Source organism: Gobio gobio (assembly GCF_949357685.1).
Source record: "Gobio gobio genome assembly, chromosome: 10".
Lineage (NCBI taxonomy): Eukaryota > Metazoa > Chordata > Actinopteri > Cypriniformes > Gobionidae > Gobio > Gobio gobio.
Window position 1 is genome coordinate 7,659,317 of NC_137116.1, and position 25,427 is coordinate 7,684,743.

General features: G+C 38.7%; 1 protein-coding gene across 2 annotated transcripts in view; it reads left to right on the top strand.

The window, feature by feature from the left end:
• The window catches only part of nr6a1a (nuclear receptor subfamily 6, group A, member 1a), a 229,221-nt gene extending 204,331 nt beyond the window's left edge, over positions 1–24,890 (top strand). Inside the window, exons 4-10 of one of the 2 annotated variants that reach the window (XM_079827178.1) lie at positions 5,625–5,680; positions 10,874–11,040; positions 11,194–11,403; positions 16,098–16,352; positions 20,071–20,192; positions 22,012–22,164; positions 22,244–24,880. In XM_079827178.1, coding sequence (XP_079683304.1) covers positions 5,625–5,680; positions 10,874–11,040; positions 11,194–11,403; positions 16,098–16,352; positions 20,071–20,192; positions 22,012–22,164; positions 22,244–22,380 — 1,100 coding nt within the window. In that variant the 3' untranslated portion in view covers positions 22,381–24,880. Of the gene's footprint in view, positions 1–5,624; positions 5,681–10,873; positions 11,041–11,193; positions 11,404–16,097; positions 16,353–20,070; positions 20,193–22,011; positions 22,165–22,243 lie in introns of both variants that reach the window. The other variant, XM_079827179.1, reaches the window with a different exon arrangement.
• Positions 24,891–25,427: the final 537 nt, after the last annotated feature.

Below are 25,427 nucleotides of genomic sequence, written 5' to 3' on the forward strand. Positions count from 1 at the left end.
GACTGTGGGTTTATCAGAGCTTATGCATTTTGTACAGCATACAAGCTATTATTTATACACTACAAATGGTCAATGCAAAATCTTCAGTAAGAAATACACTTTACCATACTTTTACCTATTATGGAAATAATATACTTAAATGCAAACTGAACGCAATGATTTTGGACACTTAATTGCACTTCGACTGCAGTTTTATTCGTTTAAATGAAATTCAATTAGCTGAATTTGAGTGTTGCTTTTTTGACACACGTAAATAGAACTTAAATACATCTTTATATGTAATTTCATAATTACTCCTGTTGTTTTTGAAATACAGTTAAAGCATTTATGGTAAACTAAAATATATTCTATTAAATATAAAAGAAATTCTATTGAAACGTGTATGTCATGTATTTAAATATATTTGTAATTACGCATTTGTAATTGTTAGTTGTAATTTAATACATTTAAAATATATTAACTTTAAAGCTGCACTATGTAACATTTTTTTCAGCGAAATATCCAAAAAATCACTAGGCCAGTTTTATATATTTTGTTCAGTTGAGTACTTACAATATCCCAAATGTTTCCAACTATTTGTAAATGGTGAGAAAATTGCTATTTTAACCAAGGAACCGGGACGTGTGAGGATGTCGCCTGTCAATTGCGTCATATCTGCGTTACCCTCGGTTTCCACAGATTTTTTCATTTTTATTTTGGAGAAATGCTTTACTCTCACTGCAGTGTGGAACAAGTGTCATAGCAGCCGCCGAGCGAATGCAAAGAGTAACAGCATAACATCATTTTCAACACACTCAGATGTATCTAATATGATAAACAGAGCTGCGTTACCTCATACTCATGACCGGAAAATCAGAAATGGTGCCGGCGACTGTGGCATAATAAAAGTCCCGCTGCTCGAGAGGCGTGTTTTGCGTTCATCTTATTAACAATCGCTCCTGCAGCCTTGCTCAGCTCCACAACACTCGTCCTGCTCTGCTTCATACTACAGTAACGTTAATAATCGCATCCATGAACATGATTTCTATCCCGAGTCCGATCCCGATTCTTTTCCACCGGCTGTGAGGTGAAGACCACATGTCCCAAGATTCTGCGCTCAAACTTGCCGTCATCAAACTACACCTTTATTTTGAATAGGCGACCTCAAGCGGACGGAAAAGTTACATAGTGCACCTTTAACACTACAGTTAAAATTATAGTCAAGTGCTTCACATGTGCTTTAGCATGTCAGTAAACACATCAAAATGTGTGCTGCTTTAAAGTTTATAAAAACATAATGCTTTCAAATGTACTTTAAAGTAAAACTTTCATTTTGAATTACAAAGTGCGTTTGGTTACACTTTATTTTACAGTGTCATTTTTGCACATGTAACATGCAGTTACTATAGTAATAACTATAAATTATGCATAATTACATGCAACTAACCCAAAACCACTCTCATCCTAACCCTATAGTAAGTACATGTAGTTACTCAGTACTTAAATATATAATTACACTGTAACAATGACACCTTAAAATAAAGTGGAATCAAATATTTAAAATATATATCAAATATTTGACTTCTATTTTGATGGTTTAATTGAACTTGTGAGGTCATTAATAACAAATGTCCCCTCCAGACATCACTTTTGGCCACTACTGTACATGTTTTAAGACTGTTACATAGTATGTAAAATGTACCTGCATGATGTAATCTGTAATTACACTGTTGACCCCTTAACAACCCTTAAACCTACCCATACCACTAAACCTGTCCTAACCTGACCCGTATCCCACATTAACAGCAGCACAGGTGTTTTGGGTTACACTTTATTTGGTAACACTTTATTTTACAGTGTCCTTGTTACATGTTACATGTTATTTACCATAGTAATAACAGTAAATTATGCGTAATTACTTAAAAAAAAACTTAAAATAAAGTTTTTAAAAGTGTACTTAAGTGTGTTAAGAAACAGTCCTGAAAAGTGAACTCTCTTAAAGTGCACTTAAGTGGCCTTGTAATTCAGTAATATTATATTATATGTAAGTACAGTTGTTTCAAATATACTTCTAAGGTTTGAAGTGCACTACACTTGAACTTTCAGTATAATTTAGCACACTTTTTTCACAAGGGAAGAGAAGTTTTGTCCATGAATTAAAGTTTTTTAAAAAACAATTTAGCCACTTAAATCTAATTGGATGACCACAGTTTTGACCTCCTCAAATTAAACTCTATTTATATAGTACATAGTGTACATATTACATAGTTCTGAAGTTCTGGACCTTGAGACTGGCTCTTCACAATGCAGATAATGTAGGTCTGGAGGTATTATATTAAACTGGATGTCTGTTATAATGTGTCTACAGCAAGTCAAATACTTGATCAAAACATTCATGCTTCTCCAGAAAGAATGCATGTTCACGGTGTTAGAAATGGTTTTGTTTCTTATTACAGAATTCCATGAGAGCCACTAACCTCTTAAATTATATCTACATTTTTTCAGATCAATATCAGACTTTGATTAAAACATTTTTTTTTTTAAATTGTGGATCTTCCTCAACTGTGGTAAGTTGTTGTTTATCTTGCGCTGGCCAGTGTTACCTACTAGTTTACCGTAACGGATGTGTCTGTAATGCGGTATTGATCCATGATAGATTTATGTTGTGTGTTTCCTAGAATAGGTGATCAATAACATACAGCACTGGTTTTACACAACATTCAGTGGCACATGCCATTCAAATACACACTGTGAACCCCAATAAGTTGGCAAAAAAAAAAAAGTGGCAATTTTAAGTTAAAACATTAAAGTTTAAGTAAGCAGAACATGCAGATTTTTATTTCGTAATCATACATTTGAATTGCTCTGAACTTGAAATATTTGAGTAAGCTAATTCATATATTTAAATTAAAACGACCAACTTAAATATTTTTAGCAGTGGAAACTTGACTAGCTTTAACTTGCTAATTCAATAAATGCCACCTTTCTAATTGGTAACACGATGCTTTGGTAGAATTAGCATAGCATAGCACTTGCAGAATGAGTACAGCAATATAATACATTTAAAGGAAAACAGCGACTTTTTGGGACCTTAGCTTATTCAGCGTATCCCCAGGGTTAGATAAGTCCATACATACCATTCTCATCTCTGTGTGTGCCATAACTCTGTCTGACACACCCACCGCTAGCCTAGCTTAGCACAAAGACTGGAGGTAAATGGCTCCAGCTGGCCTACTGCTCAATAAGTGACAAAATAACGCCAACATTTTCCTATTTACATGTTGTGATGTGTACTAAGACCGACGGAAAATGAAAAGTTGCGATTTTCTAGAGCGATATGGCTAGGAACTATTCTCTCATTCCTGCGTAGTAATCATTTAACTTTGCTGCCGTACCATGGGTGCAGTGGCGCAATGATATTACGCAGCGCCTGAAAATAGTCCCCAGCACGCTCTCTGTGCAAGTAGGTTATCACGTTGGTTATGTTGATGGAAGTTAGCCTATTTTCAGGCGTTGCGTAATCTCATTGCACTGCTGCACCCATTGTACAGCAGCAAAGTTCCTTGATTTTTACGCAGGAATGAGAGAATAGTTCCTAGCCATATCGATCTAGATGGTCAAACGATGTAACTATACACATCCAGACATCCCAAGTCTCCCGGAAGTTCCGGGAGTCTCCCGCATATTGATAGCGGCTCCCTGATGCCCGCAAATTAGTTAAATTCTCCCGCAATCTAGAGCGTGTGAGCAAGAGCGCGCATGCGAGACACAAACTGCACGCGCGCACGGCAGAGAGGGAGAGAGAGCGACCTTGCGTGTGTGTGCTAGTGTGCACCTAATTATGAAGCGCATGTAAGACGGAGAGCATCCTGATTGGCCTGTTTCGGTAAGTCAACCAATCAATTATCAGTGTGGGCGGGCTTTAATCTCTTCTCCCGCACCGAATTAATCAGTTCAGTGTATCTAGAAACTGGAGCGCCATGGCAGAGGGAGAGTGCCCCAAAAAACGAAAGTATAAAGTATAAACACAATGACAATCTTGAGAAGAGATACCTCCCTGAAATTACTTTTTTCAGGTTGGGATGTCTGCACATCACAACATGTAAATAGGAAAATGTTGGTGTTATTTTGTCACTTTTTGAGCAGTAGGCTAGCTGGAGCTGTTTACCTCCAGTCTATGTGCTAAGCTAGGCTAGCGGTGGGTGCGTCAGACAGAGTTATGGCACGCACAGAGATGCGAATGGTTTGTATGGATTTATCTAACTCTGGGGGATACGCTGAATAAGCTAAAGTCCCAAAAAGTCGGCTTGTTCCTTTAACATAAATCTGTTCTCAAACTAAGCTCATGCTCCACACGTCACATGATGGAAACCCTACAAAACTTAAACCTAACATAACAGAAACTCTTCTAAACTAACCTAACAAATCATTAAATACTACTAAATCTCCCACTAAATGTTAATCTTGCACAAAAAAAACATAATATAACACTTAATTTTAGCATTTACTCTCCCTTTTGTGTGTCATGGCAAAGCATGCTGGGAGAAATCCTAGCCCCGTTTCGGTCTAAATTAAAAGAAACAAGGTCATAAAGCAGTTCAGTTTACTTAAAATGTGTCAGTTTTAAGAAATCAAAAGAAAATAAAGTTCTAAATACTCATAAAAATGTATTAGTTTGAACTAATTTGTTTAATTTGAGTTGGCTCTACTCTAACCAATTCATTATTTTGAGTGTTAGGGTTTACAGTGTACGTGCTATTGCTAGCCTTTCTGATGTTGCCTACCTTTTAAGGCGTATTGCTTTTCTATATTATGTGAGGAATGTTAGATTTAAAACATTGATGTTAGAAAGCCGAAGAACGAGCATGCATTACCAATTCATCATCAGCTTTACTTCAGCCATTTACCTCCAGTCTTTGTGCTAAGCTAGGCTAACGGTGGGTGCGTCAGACAGAGTTATGGCACACATGGAGATGAAAATGGTATATATGGACTTATCTAACTCTGGGGGATACGGTGAATAAGGTAAAGTCCCAAAAAGTCTAGCGTGTTCCTTTTAAAGGGATAGTACACCCAAAAATGAAAATTACCCCATGATTTACTCCCCCTCAAGTCATCTTAGGTGTATCTGACTTTCTTTTTTCAGATGTATAAAATCTGAGTTATATGGCTTACGTCATCGCCACGCCAGTTACACTTTCCCATAAGTTGAAAACGGAAGGCGCTCTGGCGGAAGCTATATATTTTACTTTATAACATGTTAAATATGGATATTTTTCTTACACAAACCCATTGATTCACTTCAGATGGCCTTTATTAACCCCCGGAGCCATGTGGAGCACTTTTATAATGGATGGGTGCACTTTTTTTTTGCCCAAGCAACATTGCTCAAAAAGTTGCCCCATGTATCATCACCTTTAGATTCTGGTTTTGTAATGTCTGGCGTTCTTCACCAAAGCCTTTGCATTGTTGAAAGCATGGCGCTTTTGTTTTGTTTTTCAGCGCTTAACATCTAAACGGTCTACATGAGGGACACACAAACCTCTTTGAATGATGTTGAAAAGAGGCGAAGCTTTTCAGAATTTCGAAGGTAAAACTCTTTTTAAATGTACATTCAGTTCACCATTTGGTTTTGTGTTTTGCAGCAATCAGAGAAGATGGCATGCCGGGAGGCAGGAACAAAAGCATCGGGCCTGTGCAGGTACCCACTTTACACACACACACCCTTTTCTCTCAAAACAAATGGACTTTTCCTATCTGATTAGATCTCTCTGTTCTTTAGCGCTTCTATACTTTCTCTTCATCAGTCACAAACAAATTACTCCATCCCTGCCCTGCCATTCCTCTAGAGTTTCTCTCGTGCCCGCCGTGTGTTAACGCAGCCGTGCCGCTAGCGTTCATGCCCTCTTCGGTCGTGAGTTGAGGAAACAGAGCTGATTCGTTTCGCTAACGAGTTTTCCCAGTGACCTCTGGGTAATTTAAAGATGTTAATTTCATTAGAGGAGTCGCTGTTCTCAAGGCCAGAGCTCCGGTGAATAGATTGCCTTGTCGTTCTTCTCATTCATTGTCAGCTGACCTCATAAAATCATTGTGTTTAACTGCTTTTCTACATTCACGTGAATGTGGATGTGAATGGCAGCGCTATAGCTTAATGTTTTTAATTCTCATATGAGGGAATATGTTGTTTTGTGACCCTCGACACGCGTAATAATCCAAAGCTTGGCCATTGCTATGGAGGTTATTTTAGATGTTACTTTGCCTCGTATTTCTCCGACGTCATTCTGATTATGAGGCTTCAGGCTCCATTCATTGAGTTTAAGCCTTATTTATTGTGCTTGTATTTGACAGGACAAAGCGTGTATAAAGGCGTAGCTTGTTAGTGCATACAGCGCTCTTGTTTGCACCTGATCCCAGCACTACAGAACGCCTCTTATTGACTCGGCCTAATTGCCTCTGCAACACACAATGACAACAAAATAAAACACACTTAAAGATGGCTTGAACTCATCAATTGGGATTTTTTAGTGCACGGCCTTGACTTAAACGCTGGTTTGTCTCTTTCTGTCGTGTTCGCATTAAGAGCGATAATAAGGCTCATGGAGTTGCGCTTCATGTCTATTCATAGTTTTCAGTCATGTGACTGTCGCGGAGTCTTGGAGGGCAAAACCGCCGTAGAACTGCAGCACAAGCCTGTCAAATTTCCATCTTAAAACAAAAATATGTGAACAAGTTTTGGGCACTTATGATCCATATACAGCTCCTGTTGCAGTATTTCAGTCACTAAAAACAGTGGGACGTTTAATAAGTTGCACCAATAAGGATTCAATTAAGCAAAGTTTAACGCTCATCTGGGATATGTTGATATGGGTTTTATTTTAAATCAACTTTGCACCACTTAATTTTAAATACAGATTAATCACGCAGTAAAACCGTTAGAAGAGCTTATCAAGCAGCAGACAGAGGGTGAACCGACGACAGGCTAAAGAAAGTACTAAAACTGATATTAAAAGATCAAATTCAGTTTACACCTTTTTGATGATGCATCTAAATACAGACGAGCAGATGAGAATATGAACACATGTTTTCTTTATGATGGGTTTCGATGGGAAAATACGCTTAAAGCGAAACCTTGTGTTGCATTAATATTCTGTGTTCATCTGCTTTCCTGTACAAAGTATGCATCATCAATAAGGTGTATATTGAATTTGGTATTTTAATATCACTGTCTTGCTGCATTAATATAGCCTGACGTCGTCATACTAAATTCTAGTCAGAATATGAGTCTGATACTGCTCCGTTGGGCTGTAATTATGGGGCGTGTTTCAACCGAACCAGGAAAGACCTCAATTGGATAGACCTACAACCAATCAGAGCAACGGAGCGACGCATAACGTTAGTTGTCAAATGTCAACAGAACTCAACTGCAATGTGTTGCCAAAACCGCGGGTTGTTTTCCATGTCCGCGGGTTGAAGCGACCCCAAATATGTGATATATAGACCCAGGAATGCAAATTTTAGCAGGCAAACCTTCCAAAATAACACATATTCTACCCCCCAAACGCCATTTTTTTTCCGGAGAAGAGATACACAGAGTACTTACCAACACGATCATCATTTCTGAGAGAAATAGTGAAGGTGAATGCATATACGAACAAGTTCTCCGTTTAGGATTAGAACAAATTCAACCCAAGCGCTCTTTGATGACGTGGATGATTACGTTACTGTTGATCATCTGTCCATCATCGTATAAAGCCCGCCCTGACAATTTCATTGGTCCGAACAGCTTCTGTTCAGGCATAATTACTCCTCTACACATCAAGTCCAGACCGAACTGCCCGAGCTCAAATGTTGTGGCAAACATTTGAGACAATGTCAAGACATTTGTTTGAGACATTTTGAAACAAAAGTCAAAAGTTCGGCTGGCATCCAGGCTAGCATTAATACTGCCCTGGTAAAAATGACTGGCTGTAATGGAGGAAAGCCTTATTTTGCCCTCCAGGTGGGCGTTCCTATAAGTATGTGACATCACGTGAAAACTATGAATACACTGATACACAAGTGTTTTATTTATCAGCTGTTCACATTAATTTAAGACAGGGGTGTCAAACTCATTTTAGGTTGAGAGCCAGATGAAAAGATGTTACACACATGTAGCATGAGCATAAATTTTTTTAATTAAATTTAAATTAGATTGTATACTGTAGTTTCAAGATTTAAAGCAAAAACAGAATGGTCTGACTTTTGTTTTGTGAAATTATGCTATAATTATGTCTTGGAGAGCAAAACCTTGAATTTAAATATTCAAGTGTATTCATAGTTTTCACGTGACGTCACTTATAGGAACGCCCACCTGGAGGGCAAAACAAGGCTTTGCTCCATTGCCCGCCAGTCATCTTTACCAGGTTTGGAGTCAGTATTAATGCAGTAAGTTCCAAATTCAATATACACCTTTTTGATGTTGTATACTTTGTACAGGAAAGCAGGCGAACACAGAATATTAATGCAACACAAGGTTTCTCGTTAAGCGTATTTTTCCCATCGAAACCCATTATAAAGAAAACACGCTGCGTTCATATTCTTGGCTCATCTGCTCGCCTGTATAAAGATGCATCATCAAAAAGTTGTAAACTGAATTTGATCTTTTAATATCACTGTTTCAGTACATTGCGGCATTTTTTATTGATGCAACTCACTTATTTCACGTTAAGCATTTTAAAAACGTCCCGCTGTTTTTAGTGACTGAAATACTGCAGCAGGTGCTTTATATAGATCACAAGTGCCCAAAACATGCATCTTGTTCACATATTTTTGTTTTAAGATGGAAATTTGGCAGGCTTGTAATGCAGTTCTACGGAGTTCTTTGGCGGTTTTGCCCTCCAAGGCTCCGTGACAGTCACGTGACTGAAAACTATGAATTGGATCCGTGCAGCTCTTAAAGTGACAGCAGCCTAATAAACCAGCATTGTTCACATATTTAATGTTAATCAAACAACAAAAGACAGAGAAAACTACTCACTACTCTTGACTAAATTCTAACTTTAATGAGGATTAATGTATATTTAATGTATACAATGAAGAATATCATTTACATTTGTTTTCTTTATTTGTGTTCTTGAAAACTACTGTCAGACCTACCTAAGAAGCACTGTTTATTTCATATGTATCTTTGTTCGGTTGTATTTGTGTATTTATGTTGGCCTGTTTTAAAATGTTGTTAAATTTATTTGGTGATTCTGTGACCAACTAAAAAAATCTAACAAAATTTTGGAGAAATATTTTTTGTGACTACAACTTTAGCCTTAATGAATGACTTGATTCAAAAACTGTCTAAAATAAAAGTCATTCATTAAGGCTAAAGTTGTAGTCACATTGTCCATAGTTAAGATAATTTTCATGAGCAAAATTTCAATAGGAATCCATGCAATCTGGAGCTTCGCACAAGGACGAAATATTTCTGCGCACAGATTTTGCAACAGGTTCATGTTCGTTCACACAGATTTTTTGTCAAAATTCAACAACTGTCTAAAATAAAATTGACAAAAAGATCAGTGCGAACAAACTTGCAAAATCTGCGTGGAGAAATCTTTCACCTTAACGGAAAGTTCCAGATGGAATTTCCAATTTAAATAATTTTACATGCAAAAATGTGACATGTGACCTCACCTTTAGTCTTAAGGGTTAGTTCACCCAAAAATGAAAATGATCCCATGATTTACTCACCCTCAAGTCATCCTAGGTCAGTGCTTCTCAAATAGTGGGGCGCGACCCCCAGGGGGGGCTCGAAGCGACACCAGGGGGGGCGCGCGAGTCCCCGGGGAAAATACTTTTTCAGGAAGTGTTTTTTTTGCCCCGAACAAGAGCACACATCAAAGAGCAGGAGATATGAAGTGTAGATAACAAACACCATGGAAAAATATTTAACAGGGATGAAAAGAAAGTCGGAGAGAGACGGAGATAATGAGGGAAACACGTTAAGCCTCCCGAAAGCTAAGACGAGGAAATATGACGAAGCGTATGTTGCGTTTGGCTTCACTGCGACTACGGTGGGAGACGAAGAAAGACCGGTATGTTTACTGTGTCTAAAAATGTTGGCAGCGGACAGTATGAAGCCAAATAAATTAAGGCGTCACTTACAGACATTACACCCCAATCACGCTGATAAGCCGCTTGAGTTTTTTCATCGAAAACGTGCTGAATATTGCGACAATCGTCCCGCTTTGTGAATGCAACTTCAGTAAACCAGCGAGCACTGGGGGGGGCGCGAAATGTTTTCTTCTTCCTAGGGGGGGCGTGACAAAAAATAATTGAGAAGCACTGTCCTAGGTGTATATGACATTCTTCTTTCAGACCAATAAAACAGGTTATATTAAAAATGTCCAAGCTTTATAATGGCAGGGAATGGCTGTGTCGTTTTTAAAGTCCATAAAAGTGCATCTATCCATCATATAACTGCTCCACACGGCTCCGGGTGGTTAATAAAGGCCTTCTGAAGCGAAGTGGTGCGTTTGTGTAAGAAAAATATCCATATTTAAAACTTTATAGACTAAAATAACTAGCTACCGGCGGTCAGCGGTACGCGAGTCGATTTGCGCTAAAAGAGTATCCACGTAACCAACTTGAAGCCATTGCAAAATCTACGTGCAACTCTTGTGTGAAATTTTGCTCCCAAACATTCACTGAACTTTAAACCTTTTGCCTTAATGAATGACTTAATTTCAGATTTGAATAAAATTTCCAAATATACATGACCACTTGAACCCGTTGTGAAATCTGTGTGGGGAAATCTTTTGTTCTCACGCCAAACTCCAGATAGCGTGGATTCCAAATTTGATGAATGACACATTATATTTTGCACCGTTTTGAAATTTATGTCAACGTATTTCTCTTTGCGCAGATTTCCGATGAGGAGATCGAACGGATTATGTCCGGACAGGAGTTCAAGGATGAAGCTAACATGCCGGAACACACTTGGGGAAACAATGGCGACAGTGACCACAGTTCTCCCGGCAACGGCGTCTCCGACGGGAATCAGCCATCGCCCGTATCCACACTCTCATCCAAGTGAGTATTCCCTGCTCCATAGGAATAATTTCAAAAGCCTTCAGCTGCAATGAACACGAAAGACTGGATTCCTTTGCATTCACCTCAGATGTATTGAAATAAACCTGCTGTGCATGTGTAAAGTATACTCGTCTTCCTTCCTGTCTCACGCAGCCGCTCTGTGGAGCTGAATGGCTACACCGCTGCTCTGAGGGAACAGTACATTGGCAATGCAATGGCCCAGCACTACCAGTTCCTGCCTCACCTGTTCGGATACGCCGCCCAGCCGCGCAGTCTGTACCCCCAGAGCCATACGCTCATCAGCCAGCTGGTGGCAGCAGAGGAACTGGCCCCGCTGGGCACACCCATGCTCATCGAGGACGGGTAAACACCTCATTCAGGCCTAGCCTAAATTCATCCGGATGCATCTGAAAACACACCTGTTTGGCCTTCCGTCTACACTGAGACACCGTTTTTGTCCGGCGAAAACTGAGCTTTTTGGATACATTTTAAAACACAGCTTTTGCATTGTAGTGCGGACTGTAAAAACGAACGTATTTGAAAATGATGACGAACGTTTAGTCATATTGTACTGATCGATATATCTGTGGTTATACCGTTATGTGCCGGCCCAACTAACAGAATATTCTCAGAACTTCGGCTGTTACGAACAAACGTTCTTCTACCCACGTAGAGGGGGACGTTCTCACATTCCCTAAAGGTTCGAAAACCTTTATTGAACATTAGGGGCGTTCCTAAAACTTCTTCTTTTGGTTATGAAAGTGCTGCAGTTTAAGGTTCATGATATGACGTTAGGGGGACGTTCCATTTTGGAGTTTTTTATGCTCACATGACAACGTTACAAAGAGGACATTTGGGATGTTAACAGAACGTTCTCATACGGTTCCCTGTTAGTCAGATGGGAACGTTTCATTTATGTCTTTTTCAGTGCTCAGTCTCAACACTACATTTTGTTTGCAGAACCTTTAGGGGCCAACCTAGAATGTAATTTTTTGGTCCTATTAGGTCCTTCATCACGTTTACTGAATGCTTTCAGAACATGTTTGAGTGAATCAATGTACACTGGACTGGACTGCTTTGCAAATGAGGGTCAGTAAAATGCAGGATTTGGAAGTTGCTTCTCAAAGATGGATCAATACCAACTGTTTGTCCAACTTCATATTCAGAACACATAAGTACTGCACATTATATTTGTGAATGTACGCAAATCGCCTTTGTGAATGTGCTGGTTAGGACGGTGACGGCTAATGTGGCTAAAGTTACCATTGCCTCTGACTGTGTTCACAGAGATCAGAGCTGTGCGCTTCTGAATTGTACAGACAGTGAGCATTTTTGGGCTAAAGGCCAATTTATACTTCTGCGTCTGACCTACGCCGTATCCTCTACGGCGCAAGTTACGCGTTGGTTTTAATTTGTACTTCTGCGTTGTTGTCTGCGTCAATGTGCAATTCCACATGCAGACGCTAGTAGACAGTGTCCTCGGACATGATGGTGTAATCAAGACAACAGCTGAAGAAGAAGCAGCTTGTTGTGTAGAATGTGTAACGTTACATTCATTGTCGGAGTATCAGCAGTGAGATAGCAGCTTTTCTTGCAGCTTGAGTTGTTGTATCTAAAACAAATTAAGCATCTCTAGTTGATTAGTAGAGTTAAATAAGAGGCGATCTGGCGCTGGAATGCGTTTGTGAAATCATGCAGAGCTCGTGGCGCTGTTTTCAGTAGCGGTGGCTCGGGCAATCGATTGCTGTTGCGTAGACTTCATTCATGAAATGTACCCTAATGTGTCCCTGTTCTTGATATGCAATCACTGATTAACATCTTTGGTTTTAATGAGAAAATAAATAAACTATACTTAGCGGATCTATGTATTTATTTACTAACATAAAGAATCTCTGGACTACAAAAATTGTGTTATAGCAGACGTAAGGAAGAAACTATCATCCCATTTCTGGACACACACACACACACACACACTCCTATCGCAGATTTATTTATTGACCTGAGGGAGGGGTTCTGGCAGACCAATCATGGTGCTTGCGGTCCGCGTAGAATTGACGCGTTGTTACATTTCGGAGAGGTGCGCGTCAGGGTACGCGTAGGGTACGCGTACATCACACAGCCTACGATGTAGCTACGGCGTACACTCGACGCAGAAGTATAAATTGGCTTTTAGGGGGCAGTCGTGGCCTAATGGTTAGAGACTCAGACTTCCCGAAAGGTTGTGGGTTCGAGTCTCAGGCCTGGCAGGAATTGTCGGTGGCGGGAGTGAATAACCAGCGCTCTCCTCCACCCTCAATACCACGACTGACGTGAGACCCTTGAGCAAGGCACCGAACCCCTAACTGCTTCCCAGGTGCCGCAGCAATATGGCTGCCCACTGCTCTGGGTGTGTGTTCACGGTCTGTGTGTGTTCACGGTCTGTGTGTGTTCACTACTGTGTGTGTGCACTTGGATGGGTTAAATGCAGAGCACAAATTCCAAGTATGGGTCACCATACTTTGCCACATGTCACTTCACTCACTGACTCACTCACTCACTCACTCACTCACTCACTCACTCACTCGCTTCACTCACTCACTCACTCACTTCACTCACTGACTCACTCACTCACTTCACTCACTCACTCACTCACTCACTGACTCACTCACTCACTCACTCACTCACTCGCTTCACTCACTCACTCACTCACTCACTCACTCACTCACTCACTCACTCACTCACTCACTCACTGACTCACTCACTCACTTCACTCACTCACTCACTCACTCACTTCACTCACTTCACTCACTCACTCACTCACTCACTCACTCACTCACTTCACTCACTTCACTCACTCACTCACTCACTCACTCACTTCACTCACTCACTCACTTCACTCACTCACTCACTCACTCACTTCACTCACTCACTCACTTCACTCACTCACTCACTCACTCACTCACTCACTTCACTCACTCACTCACTCACTTCACTCACTCACTCACTCACTCACTCACTTCACTCACTTCACTCACTTCACTCACTCACTCACTCACTCACTCACTTCACTCACTCACTTCACTCACTCACTCACTCACTCACTCAAAATAACAAGCTCTGGTCTCTGTGAATACAGTAAGAGACAATGGTAGCTTTAGCCACATTAGCACATTCAGAAAGGCCATTTACAAACACACACGTTATGAAGTGCGGTACTTGCGTGTTCTGGATATGAAGTTGGATCACGAAGAGTTGGTATTGATCCATTTTTGAGAAGCAACTTTCTGACCCTCATTTGCAAAGCAGTCCATTGTACATAGATTCACTCAAACATGTTCTGAAAGCATTCAGTAAACGTGATGGAAGGACCTAAATAGGACCAAAAATAACATTCTAGGTTGGTCCCCTAAAGGTCCTGCAAACGTTATGGGAATATAGTGTAGAGACCTAGAGGGAACATCCTATAGTAATGGTCCCCTAAACATTCCCAGAATACCCTGAATGTTCCCTGAAGATCCGCCAAATAACGTCCCCCAACCCTTAAAATAACTCCACATAATGACTGTCTCAGAACCTTCTGGGAACATTACTAGGCGACACCCTTGACCCTTGAACTTAAAATTTCTAGCGAGGAAGTAACATTAATAGAATGTTTGTTCAAAGTTATCTGGTCTTTAATAATGTTCTCAAAACATTATCTATACATTGTTAATGGAACCTTTCTTTGGTAACACTTTAGAATAATGGTCTGTCAATAATAAGTAACTATGCAAGAAGTAATGCAGGAATGAGTAGACCTACATTAACACTTCAGCTACTACTATTAACTAATATAGAAACAAGCTTAAAGGGGCTATTTGCGTTTTTCTGAAATTTAAACTCGCGACTGACACCTGTGGCCAAAAAACAGAACTGCTCTCATTTTCTGCTCGCTCTGTATGCTAGTAACATGCTATATCATGCTAGTAACATGCTATATCATGCTAACAATGTGTTAATCAGGTAACAATATGCTAAATCAGGCTAGCAATGTGTTAACCATGTTAGCAACGTGTTAAATCATTGTAGCAACATGTTAATCTTGCTAGCAAAATGCTTGCAATGTGTTAAATCATGCTAGCAATGTGGTAAACCTTGTTAACAATGTGCCAAATCATGCTAGCAAAATGCTAACAATGTGTTAAATCTTGTTAGTAAATTTGTTAAATCATGTTAGGGGAATGCTAAATCATGTTAGGAGCATGCTAAATCATGCTAGTAAAATGCTATATCATGCTAACAATGTGTTAATCATGTAACAATGTGCTAAATCAGGCTAGCAATGTGTTAACCATGTTAGCAAAGTGTTAACCATGTTAGATACGTGTTAAATCATTGTAGCAACATGCTAATCATGCTAGCAACATGCTTGCAATGTTTTCAATCATGCTAGTAACATGTTAAATCATGCTAGCGATGTGTTAAACCATGTTAGCAAATGCCAACTCATGCTAGCAACATGCTAATCAGCTAGCAACAGGTTAGCATTGTGTTAAAGCTTGTTAAATCATGCTAACAACATGTTTCACAATGTTTTTAATATTGTTAGCAAACATGTTAAAGCATGCTAGTAACATGGACGTTTTGAATGTTCAGAGAACATTTTCGTAGCTTAATGGGAATGGTGGGAAAACATTTTAGAACATATTTTTGTTATCTGGGAAAGTAAATGTAATCTTAATTGCTGTCCTGCATCAAAACATGAGGCGAATGTGTTTAGACCAGACGTGGAGTGGCGATTGAGTGCGACCCGAACGCACCAGTGAGCGGTGGGATATTTTGTTAATAAAATGATCGTGCTAGAAGAATATTGTGAGAACTTTATGTCTGGTCTCTCGTATCATTTCAACGGCCTTTGCATTTTACACATTGATGATTTTGGTGTGGACGGAGAGAGCTTTGAAACTAAAAGAACAATTCCAAATGTAGACGCAGCATCCTTCATCAGCCATGTGCACCGTCACCCATTGTAAAGCATTTATGTTTGTAAAGTGACCACATCCAGACGGCGTGCCTCACTCTTGATCTCTGGTGCGTAGGTATCGGGTCACTCAGGTGGAGCTGTTCGCGCTGCTGTGCCGGCTGGCAGATGAGCTTCTCTTCAGACAGATCTCCTGGATCAAGAAGCTTCCGTTCTTCTGCGAGCTGTCCATCGAGGACTACACGCGGCTCCTGAGCGCCACCTGGCAGGAGCTCATCCTGCTGGCCTGTCTGACGGTCTACAGCGCTCAGGTGCTCGGTGACCTCGCTGGCGTCACTGACAAATACACCCCATCAGACGAAGAGCTGCAGAGGTGAGGAGCACACTTCTCATGCCACCCACCTGTCTTATTCCCAGCTCTCGCTATGATTTGAGGAATAGCTCCTCCTGCTCTTGTGTGACTGTAGGGCTTGTTTAGGCTGTCCTTAATGCTTCAGATACGCTCAGGCTTCTCTGTGTGGGAGAATGGCTGAGGAAAACACACATTTTCATCTCATGTCTCTGTCTGTATGTCTGTATTTCTTCATCGCCTCCGAAATTTTGGGGGTTCCCAGTGTATGTTTGTGAGAAACTATTTGAAAGGCGTTTTACAACATTGATATAATGATCAATTGATCAATAATTTTTTTCTCGATTATAGATTCAATAACAATTTGAGTGAAAAGTTTAATAGAATTTTTAAAAAATTATTTGTTATATATATATGTACATATATATGTGTATATATATATATATACAGTGAGGAAAATAAGTATTTGAACACCCTACTTTTTTGCAAGTTCTCCCACTTAGAAATCATGGAGGGGTCTGAAATTGTCATCGTAGGTGCATGTCCACTGTGAGAGACATAATCTAAAAAAAAAAATCCAAAAATCACAATGTATGCTTTTTTAACTATTTATTTGTATGATACAGCTGCAAATAAGTATTTGAACACCTGTCTATCACCTAGAATTCTGACCCTCAAAGACCTGTTAGTCTGCCTTTAAAATGTCCACCTCCACTCCATTTATTATCCTAAATTAGATGCACCTGTTTGAGGTCGTTAGCTGCATAAAGACACCTGTCCACCCCATACAATCAGTAAGAATCCAACTACTAACATGGCCAAGACCAAAGAGCTGTCCAAAGACACTAGAGACAAAATGGAACTTTTTTGTCATAATTCCACTAAACGTGTTTAGAGGAAGATGAATGATGAGTACCAATCCCAAGAACACCATCCCTACTGTGAAGCATGGGGTTGGTAGCATCATGCTTTGGGGTTTTTTTTCTGCACATGGGACAGGGCGACTGCACTGTATTAAGGAGAGGATGGCCGGGCCCATGTATTGCGAGATTTTGGGGAACAACCTCCTTCCCTCAGTTAGAGCACTGAAGATGGGTCGAGGCTGGGTCTTCCAACATGACATTGACCCGAAGCACACAGCCAGGATAACCAAGGAGTGGCTCTGTAAGAAGCATATCAAGGTTCTGGTGTGGCCTAGCCAGTCTCCAGACCTAAACCCAATAGAGAATCTTTGGAGGGAGCTCAAACTCCGTGTTTCTCAGCGACAGGCCAGAAACCTGACTGATCTAGAGAAGATCTGTGTGGAGGAGTGGGCCAAAATCTCTCCTGCAGTGTGTGCAAACCTGATGAAAAACTACAGGAAACATTTGACCTCTGTAATTGCAAACAAAGGCTACTTTACCAAATATTAACATTGATTTTCTCAGGTGTTCAAATACTTATGTGCAGCTGTATCATACAAATAAATAGTTAAAAAATCATACATTGTGGTTTCTGGATTTTTTTTTTAGATTATGTCTCTCACAGTGGACATGCACCTACGATGACAATTTCAGACCCCTCCATGATTTCTAAGTGGGAGAACTTGCAAAATAGCAGGGTGTTCAAATACTTATTTTCCTCACTGTATATATGTGTGTGTGTGTGTGTGTGTGTGTGTGTGTGTGTGTGTGTGTGTGTGTGTGTGTGTGTGTGTGTGTGTGTGTGTGTGTGTGTGTGTGTGTGTGTGTGTGTGTGTGTGTGTGTGTGTGTGTGTGTGTGTGTGTGTGTGTGTGTGTGTGTGTGTGTGTGTGTGTGTGTGTGTATATATGTGTGTATATATATATGTATGTTTTAATAGTACAATAATACTTTAATAATTTGTTTAATATTGTGTAAAATAATTGTTGCTTTTACATTTTTGCATTAAATGTTTGCATTAATTATTTCTCTATTTATTTCTCTATTTATTTATTTATTTATTTATTTATATATATATATATATATATATATATATATATATATATATATATATATATATATATATATATATATATATATATATATATACATATATAGTGTATATATATATATATATATATACATATATAGTGTATATAAAAAAATTATAAGTTTTTACAAAATAAATTAAAATGAAACAAACCCTTATTTTACACAATATTAATATATAAGCATTTGAATTTATATTAGTGTGTGTGTGTGTGTGTGTGTGTGTGTGTGTGTATATATATATATATATATATATATGTATATATATATATATGTATATATATGTATATATATATATATATATATATATGTATATATGTATATGTGTGAGTGTGAGTGTGAGTACGTGTGTGTTTGTTTGCACATATGTCTGTTTACATGTGAGTGTGTGTGTGTCTGTTTGCCTGCGAGTGTGTGTGTGTGTGTGTCTGTTTGCCTGCGAGTGTGTGTGTGTGTGTGTGTGTGTGTGTGTGTTGTGTGAGTGTCTGTTTGCCTGCGAGAGTGTGGGTATGTGTGTGTTTGCGTGTGAATGTATGTGTTTGCAAGTGTGTGTGTTTGCTTGTGAGTGCGTGTGAGTGTGTTTGCGTGTGTGTGTGTGTTTGTTTGTTTGCGTGTGAGTGCGTGTGTTTGCATATGTGGGGTCGGTAAGATTTTTTTTAATGTTTTGAAAAAAAATCTCTCATGCTCACATTTGATTAAAAATACAGTAAAAAATTATGTATTTATTACAATTTACAATAACTGTTTTCTATGTGAATATACAGTAAAGTGTAATTTATTTCTGTGATCAAATTTTCAGCGTCATTATCCAGTCTTCAGTGTCACATGATCCTTCAGAAATCCTTCTAATATGATGATTTGATGCTCAAGAAACATTTATGATTTTTATCAGTGTTGAAAACAGTTGTGCTGCTTAATTTTATTATGCAAACATTGATTGTTTTTTACAGGAATCTTTGATCATTTCAAAAGAACAGCATTTATCTGAAATGAATGTACTATAAACATATAAATATAATATATTTGTTGGTTTTGGTCTAATTCCATTTCTTGAGCCCTGCTTCATATACCTGTAGCCTGAAGAATGAAATACTAGAGCGGACGTGGAGGAGGGGAGTGTGTGTGTTGTGTGTAAATTAGTCTGTGATCACATGACCTCTGAACCCCCTGGATAGATTTACTGTTGCATGCTGGGCAGAAATGCAGGGCGTGAGGTCTGAGCTTGTGAAACACTCGCTTTTAACGGGGCAGGTACACGCTGAAGGTCACGACCTACCTTTAGGGAGAGAGTTCAAAGGGAGTGAAAGAGAGCGGCGGAGACCGATTCCTAGAGACCGATCAGATTCAGAGTCATGAAGACTGAAGGTGCTGGGTATGTCGTGGCATGAAGTGATTTAGCACCAAGATAATACGATTATTCTACCGTTCATATGGTCTCCCACTCAAACATACTCTTATTATCTCATTAGTAACATAAATTGAGCTCATAAACTCTACGGCTAGCAGGATGTGCACACATATGGAATCAGATGATAAGGTAGATTAACATTTCTCAGAAACGGGTTTATTTAAAACTCTCATGTGGATGTCGGCTCTTGTGAGAAGCTTTACTCTAGTGTGTATCATCAGCACAAATTCATCAACAAATGTCATGCTATGGTATTCATGATATTGTTCTGATCAATCAATGCTGTCGATAGCTGTGAGGTCAGCTGTGAAATCTGTGGTGTATTGATGGATTGTGTGTGTGTAGTTTCAGTGAGGATGGGATGGAGGTGATGGAGAAACTGATCTATCTGTTCCGTAAGTTTCATCAGATGAAGGTCAGCAATGAGGAATACGCCTGCATGAAGGCCATCAACTTCCTCAACCAAGGTAAAACCCCACTTAGACGCATTGATTCATATTTACAATATAATGCGAAAGACCCTACAGGGCTCGACGATAAGGATTGTCTGGGACAAGTGGATTTGTGAATGATTCTAATTTTATTACATTTATTGTAAGTGGCGATTGGTATTGGATAATGTATAATGATGGTAACAAGGTTGCGCTGTTGAGGCTTGCACAGTCAAATGGAAACAAATGAGAGCAGCACACACAAAGAAACTCAGTTAACATATTGCAGTTAAAAATTGAATTTTGTGGAATTTTTACATTTATAATATATGAAACAGTTAAGCAACTTCACACAACCAAAAGTGCTGTTTCATAACAGAATGACTCAGCATCGTGAACAAATCGGTTGAGTCAATGGCACATTCATAAACATCTGCAATGAATCAGCCGTTTGAACGAATCGGTTGAGTCAAAGATTCAATGGCACATTCATAAACATCTGCAATGAATCAGCCGTTTGAACGAATCGGTTGAGTTGAGTCAAAGATTCAATGACTCATTCATAAACAATTGCCTAATTCTTGAGTGGATCAGCCGTTTGAACGAATCGGTTGAGTTGAGTCAAATATTCAATGACACATTCATAAACAACTGCAATGAATCGGACGTTTGAACGAATCGGTTGAGTTGAATCAAAGATTCAGTGACTCATTCATAAACAACTGCAATGAATCAGCCATTTGAACGAATTGGTTGAGTCAAAGGTTCAAAGACCCATTCATATACAACTGCAATGAATCAGCCGTCTGAACGAATCGGTTGAATTGAGTCAAAGATTAAATGACTAATTTAAAAATAACTGCCTCATTCTTGAGTGAATCAGCCGTTTGAACGAATTGGTTGAGTTGAGTCAAAGATTCAATGACCCATTCATATAAAACTGCAACGAATCAGCCGTTTAAACGAATCGGTTGAGTTGAGTCAAAGATTCAATGATTAATTTATAAATAACTGCCTCATTCTTGAGTGAATCAGCCGTTTGAACGAATTGGTTGAGTTGAGTCAAAGATTCAATGACCCATTCATATACAACTGCAATGAATCAGACGTTTGAACGAATCGGTTGAGTTGAGTCAAAGATTCAGTGACTCATTCATAAACAACTGCAATGAATCAGCCGTTTGAACAAATCGGCGATGAGTTAAGACGGTCACTTGCCGCCACCTACTGGCGGTTTAGTTTTGTGTTCAAAAGTCAAATAATTTTTTCCTCTACGTTTATTTGTATATTCAAAAAATATTTAAATCAATCTCATGACATTATTTAATGCAGTTGTATTTTTTCAGTGTAAATGGTTTAATTTGATTGGTAACAGCCTTATAGTGTCTTATTATTTTAATTGAATTTATTGATCAAATTTAAGAATTTAAAATGAATGATGTAGCATATGTTTAATAAGATTAGGGGGGGAAATCCTTTATAAAGATTAAAAAATGCTTCCAGGGTAAATATCATAAATGTGCAGATTTAAAATGTGCCAAAGCTAATAGATCACTGATGAGAACATTGCTTCAGAATAAATTATACATTTAACAAATGTATTACATTTTCTTCCGGACAAGCTACTTTTTTACTTGGACAAGTGAATGATAGATTTACTCGTCCGAAAGACGCTTAAGCACATGACCAGGCTTAATGTCGAGCCCTGCCTTATTTCATGAAAACTGCACTCAGATATACAGAGAATAATGGATATATCATAATGCCGTAAAATAGAACAGCATTGTGTTTTTCAAATGTTTCAAGTCCTCATATTTCCAGCGTCATGATTTGATATTTCTTAATGTTTGTCTAGATATCCGTGGTCTGACCAATGTGACCCAGCTGGAGCAGTTGAACAAGCGTTACTGGTACGTTTGTCAGGATTACACTGAGTACAAGTACCCTCACCAGCCCAAACGCTTTCCCGAGATCATGATGTGTCTGCCAGAGATCCGCTGCATTGCAGGTAAGTCCGGAAGAGACATCATATTGTTCAAGGTATAAATTGCAGTCAAAAACTCAGCTGTTCTCCAATCGTTTTTCAGGGAAGTTGGTCAACATCCCTTTGGAGCAGCTCCCCCTGCTGTTTAAGGCAGTATTGCACTCCTGTAAGTCAAGTCTGAGCAACTACAGGACCGGCTCCTCCCCCTGTGTGACAAAGGGCACCGCCCCTGCCAACTAGCCCCGCCTCCCTTGAAAACACCCTCCCCATCTTATTGCACGGGGGCGGGTGTTAAATTTGGGGGCACCCTCCACCTCATCCTCCTCTCATGAATGTGATAAGAAACTATTTTATGCATTTTGTTTAGATTAGTGTTGTTTTTTCTCTCTATTTATTACCAGACAGAGCTGAATGTATGTTGATCCACACTGTGCACATGCTCCTTTTCAAATGAAAATGCACAAAAAGCGCAGTGGATTTCACACGCTTCAGTCCAACTGCGATATGTGACGTGTAACCACTGATCGGATTAGATCTACTGCTTGGTTTTATTTTATACTTCTATTCACTTTCTTTTGGGTGCTGATAGGGACAGATAAGTATGAAAGGAATTGTTTTATTGAAAACTACCTCAGGAAGAAAACCTTTCACGTACTCTCTCTCTTTCTCTCCGTTTCGCGGCCGCTCGGAAGTTAGCGTCGACGCTGTGCCTTGAGTTTGAGGCCGTCTTGTCATTTCTGCGGTCCTCGAGCACGCGCTCGGTAGTCGTGTAATCTCTCAACACGTGGTTTTTATCTTCCTATGCAAAGCCACGATGGAGAGCGGGATTGTTTACACGAAAGAGAGGTGTACGCGTATGTTTCACAATCATAGGCTGAGGACGAAGTGAGGATTTTACTTGACAACAGAATATGTGTGTTAATATTGTTTATGTTGATTTCTTTCTTTTTCTTTTTTATGGTTTTGACCAAAGTTTTATGCAAATTTTGAGGGAAGTAAGCCCTGCTCGGCTCACCCTTATTTCTGGGGAGAATAAAAAAATAGTTTCTTACATAGTATTTTTGTCTAGCTTTCCAGTATAAATATCTACACATTCTTAGATCAAGATTAGGGTTGCAAAGGGGCTGAAAACTTTCCAAAAGTTTCCAAAAATATTCTGGAAGTTTCCAAAAATTCCAACCCTAATCAAGATACATGTACTTGAGAAGCAAAATAACTTAGGATATTTAGTCTTGTTTGCTGAAATATGTACCAAAAATGAAGTGAGTTTAAGCTTAAAAAAATATCTGTCAATGGGGTCAGTAAAATCAACTTGCCCATTGGAGTTTTTTTCTTGTTTTAATCACAAATTCACTTTGTTTTGATTAGAAATAAGACTTGATTTGTCATGTTGCTTATGTCTTGATGTAGGAATGTTTGTTCTGGAAAACAAGACAAAAATAATAATTAGGAAAATAATTTTTTACAGTTTAAAACAGCATACTCCACACGGTTTGCACTCGGTCCGGCAATGAAATGTGGTGTATGAGCTTAATCAGAATTTGATTGGATTTTAATCGGAACTATTTATCAGCTGAAATTTAGCATTGGGGAGATTCAGTCACCAAATGGTCTCAAATGATCAGGGTTAGCATCAGATTTGCTTGCAATGTTCACAAATAGGGTTGCAAAGGGGTGTCCAGTGCAGTTCCAGAAACTTTTCAAAAATTTCAGAAAAGTTCCAAAAAGATCTTGGAAAGAAATCATGAAAAGTTTCCAAAAATCATGGACATTTCCAGTAAATTTCCATAAAGTTTCTGAAAATTAAAAAAATATATTGGAAAATGTCTAAAAGTCCTGGTAATTTCCAAAAAATTCCCAAAAAATCCTCAAAAGTTTCCAAAAATCCTGGAAAGTTCTAAAAGTCCTGGTAATTTCTGCTAAATTTCCAGACATTTTTCAAAAGTTTCAGAAAAGTTCCAAAAAGATTGTGGAAAGAAATCATGGAAAGTTTCCAAAAATCATGGACATTTCCAGTAAATTTCCATAAAGTTTCTGAATATTTCCCTAAATAATTATTGGAAAGTTTCTAAAAGTCTATAAAGATTTGTTTGCAATGTTCACAAATAGGGTTGCAAAGGGGCTTAATATGTCCAGTACAGTTCCAGAAACTTTTCAAAAATGTCAGAAAAGTTCCAAAAAGATCTTTGAAAGAAATCATGGAAAGTTTCCAAAAATCATGGACATTTCCAGTAAATTTCCATAAAGTTTCTGAAAATTAAAAAAATATATTGGAAATTTTCTGAAAGTCCTGGTAATTTCCAAAAAATCCTCAAAAGTTTCCAAAAATCCTGGAAAGTTCTAAAAGTCCTGGTAATTTCTGCTAAATTTCCAGACACTTTTCAAAAGTTTCAGAAAAGTTCCAAAAAGATTGTGGAAAGAAATCATGGAAAGTTTCCAGAAATCATGGACATTTCCTGTAAATTTCCATAAAGTTTCTGAAAATTTCCCCAAATAATTATTGGAAAGTTTCTAAAAGTCCTGGTAATTTCCAAAAAATTTCCAAAAAATCCTGAAAAGTTTCCAAAAATCCTGGAAAGTTTCTAAAAGTCCTGGAAATGTACGGTACATTTCCAGAAACTTTCCAAAAGTTTCCAAAAATGTTCTAAAAAATCATGGAAAGTTTCCAAAAATCATGGACATTTCCAGTAAATTTCCCAAAATGATTATTGAAAAGTTTCTAAAAGTCCTGGTAATTTCCAAAAATGTCCAAAAAAATCCTGGAAAGTTTCTAAAAGTCCTAGAAATGTACGGTACATTTCCAGAAACCTTCCAAAAATTTCCAAAAAAATAATGTAAAGTTTCCAAAAATCCTGGTAAATTCTGGTAAATTTCCAGACACTTTTCAAAAGTTTCAGAAAAGTTCCAAAAAGATTGTGGAAAGAAATCATGGAAAGTTTCCAAAAATCATGGACATTTCCAATAAATTTCCATAAAGTTTCTGAAACTTTCCCAAAATAATTATTGGAAAGTTTCTAAAAGTCCTGGTAATTTCCCAAAAATCCAGAAACTTTCCCAAAAATTCAGAAAAAATGGTGAAAAGTTTCCCAAAATCCTGGAAAGTTTCCGGAAACTTTGCAACCCTACTCTCAAACTACGATAAAGGGAGAAAACGGATTTCCTCACAGTCTAGTTCCGGCCTGGTCTGCTGCTGGTTCCTTTCTCACATTTGAAGCAGGGTAAAGTTACTGTTTTTCTAATTCACTCGCATCTCTCTCAGATATCGCAGCGCCGATGTACTTGTAGGT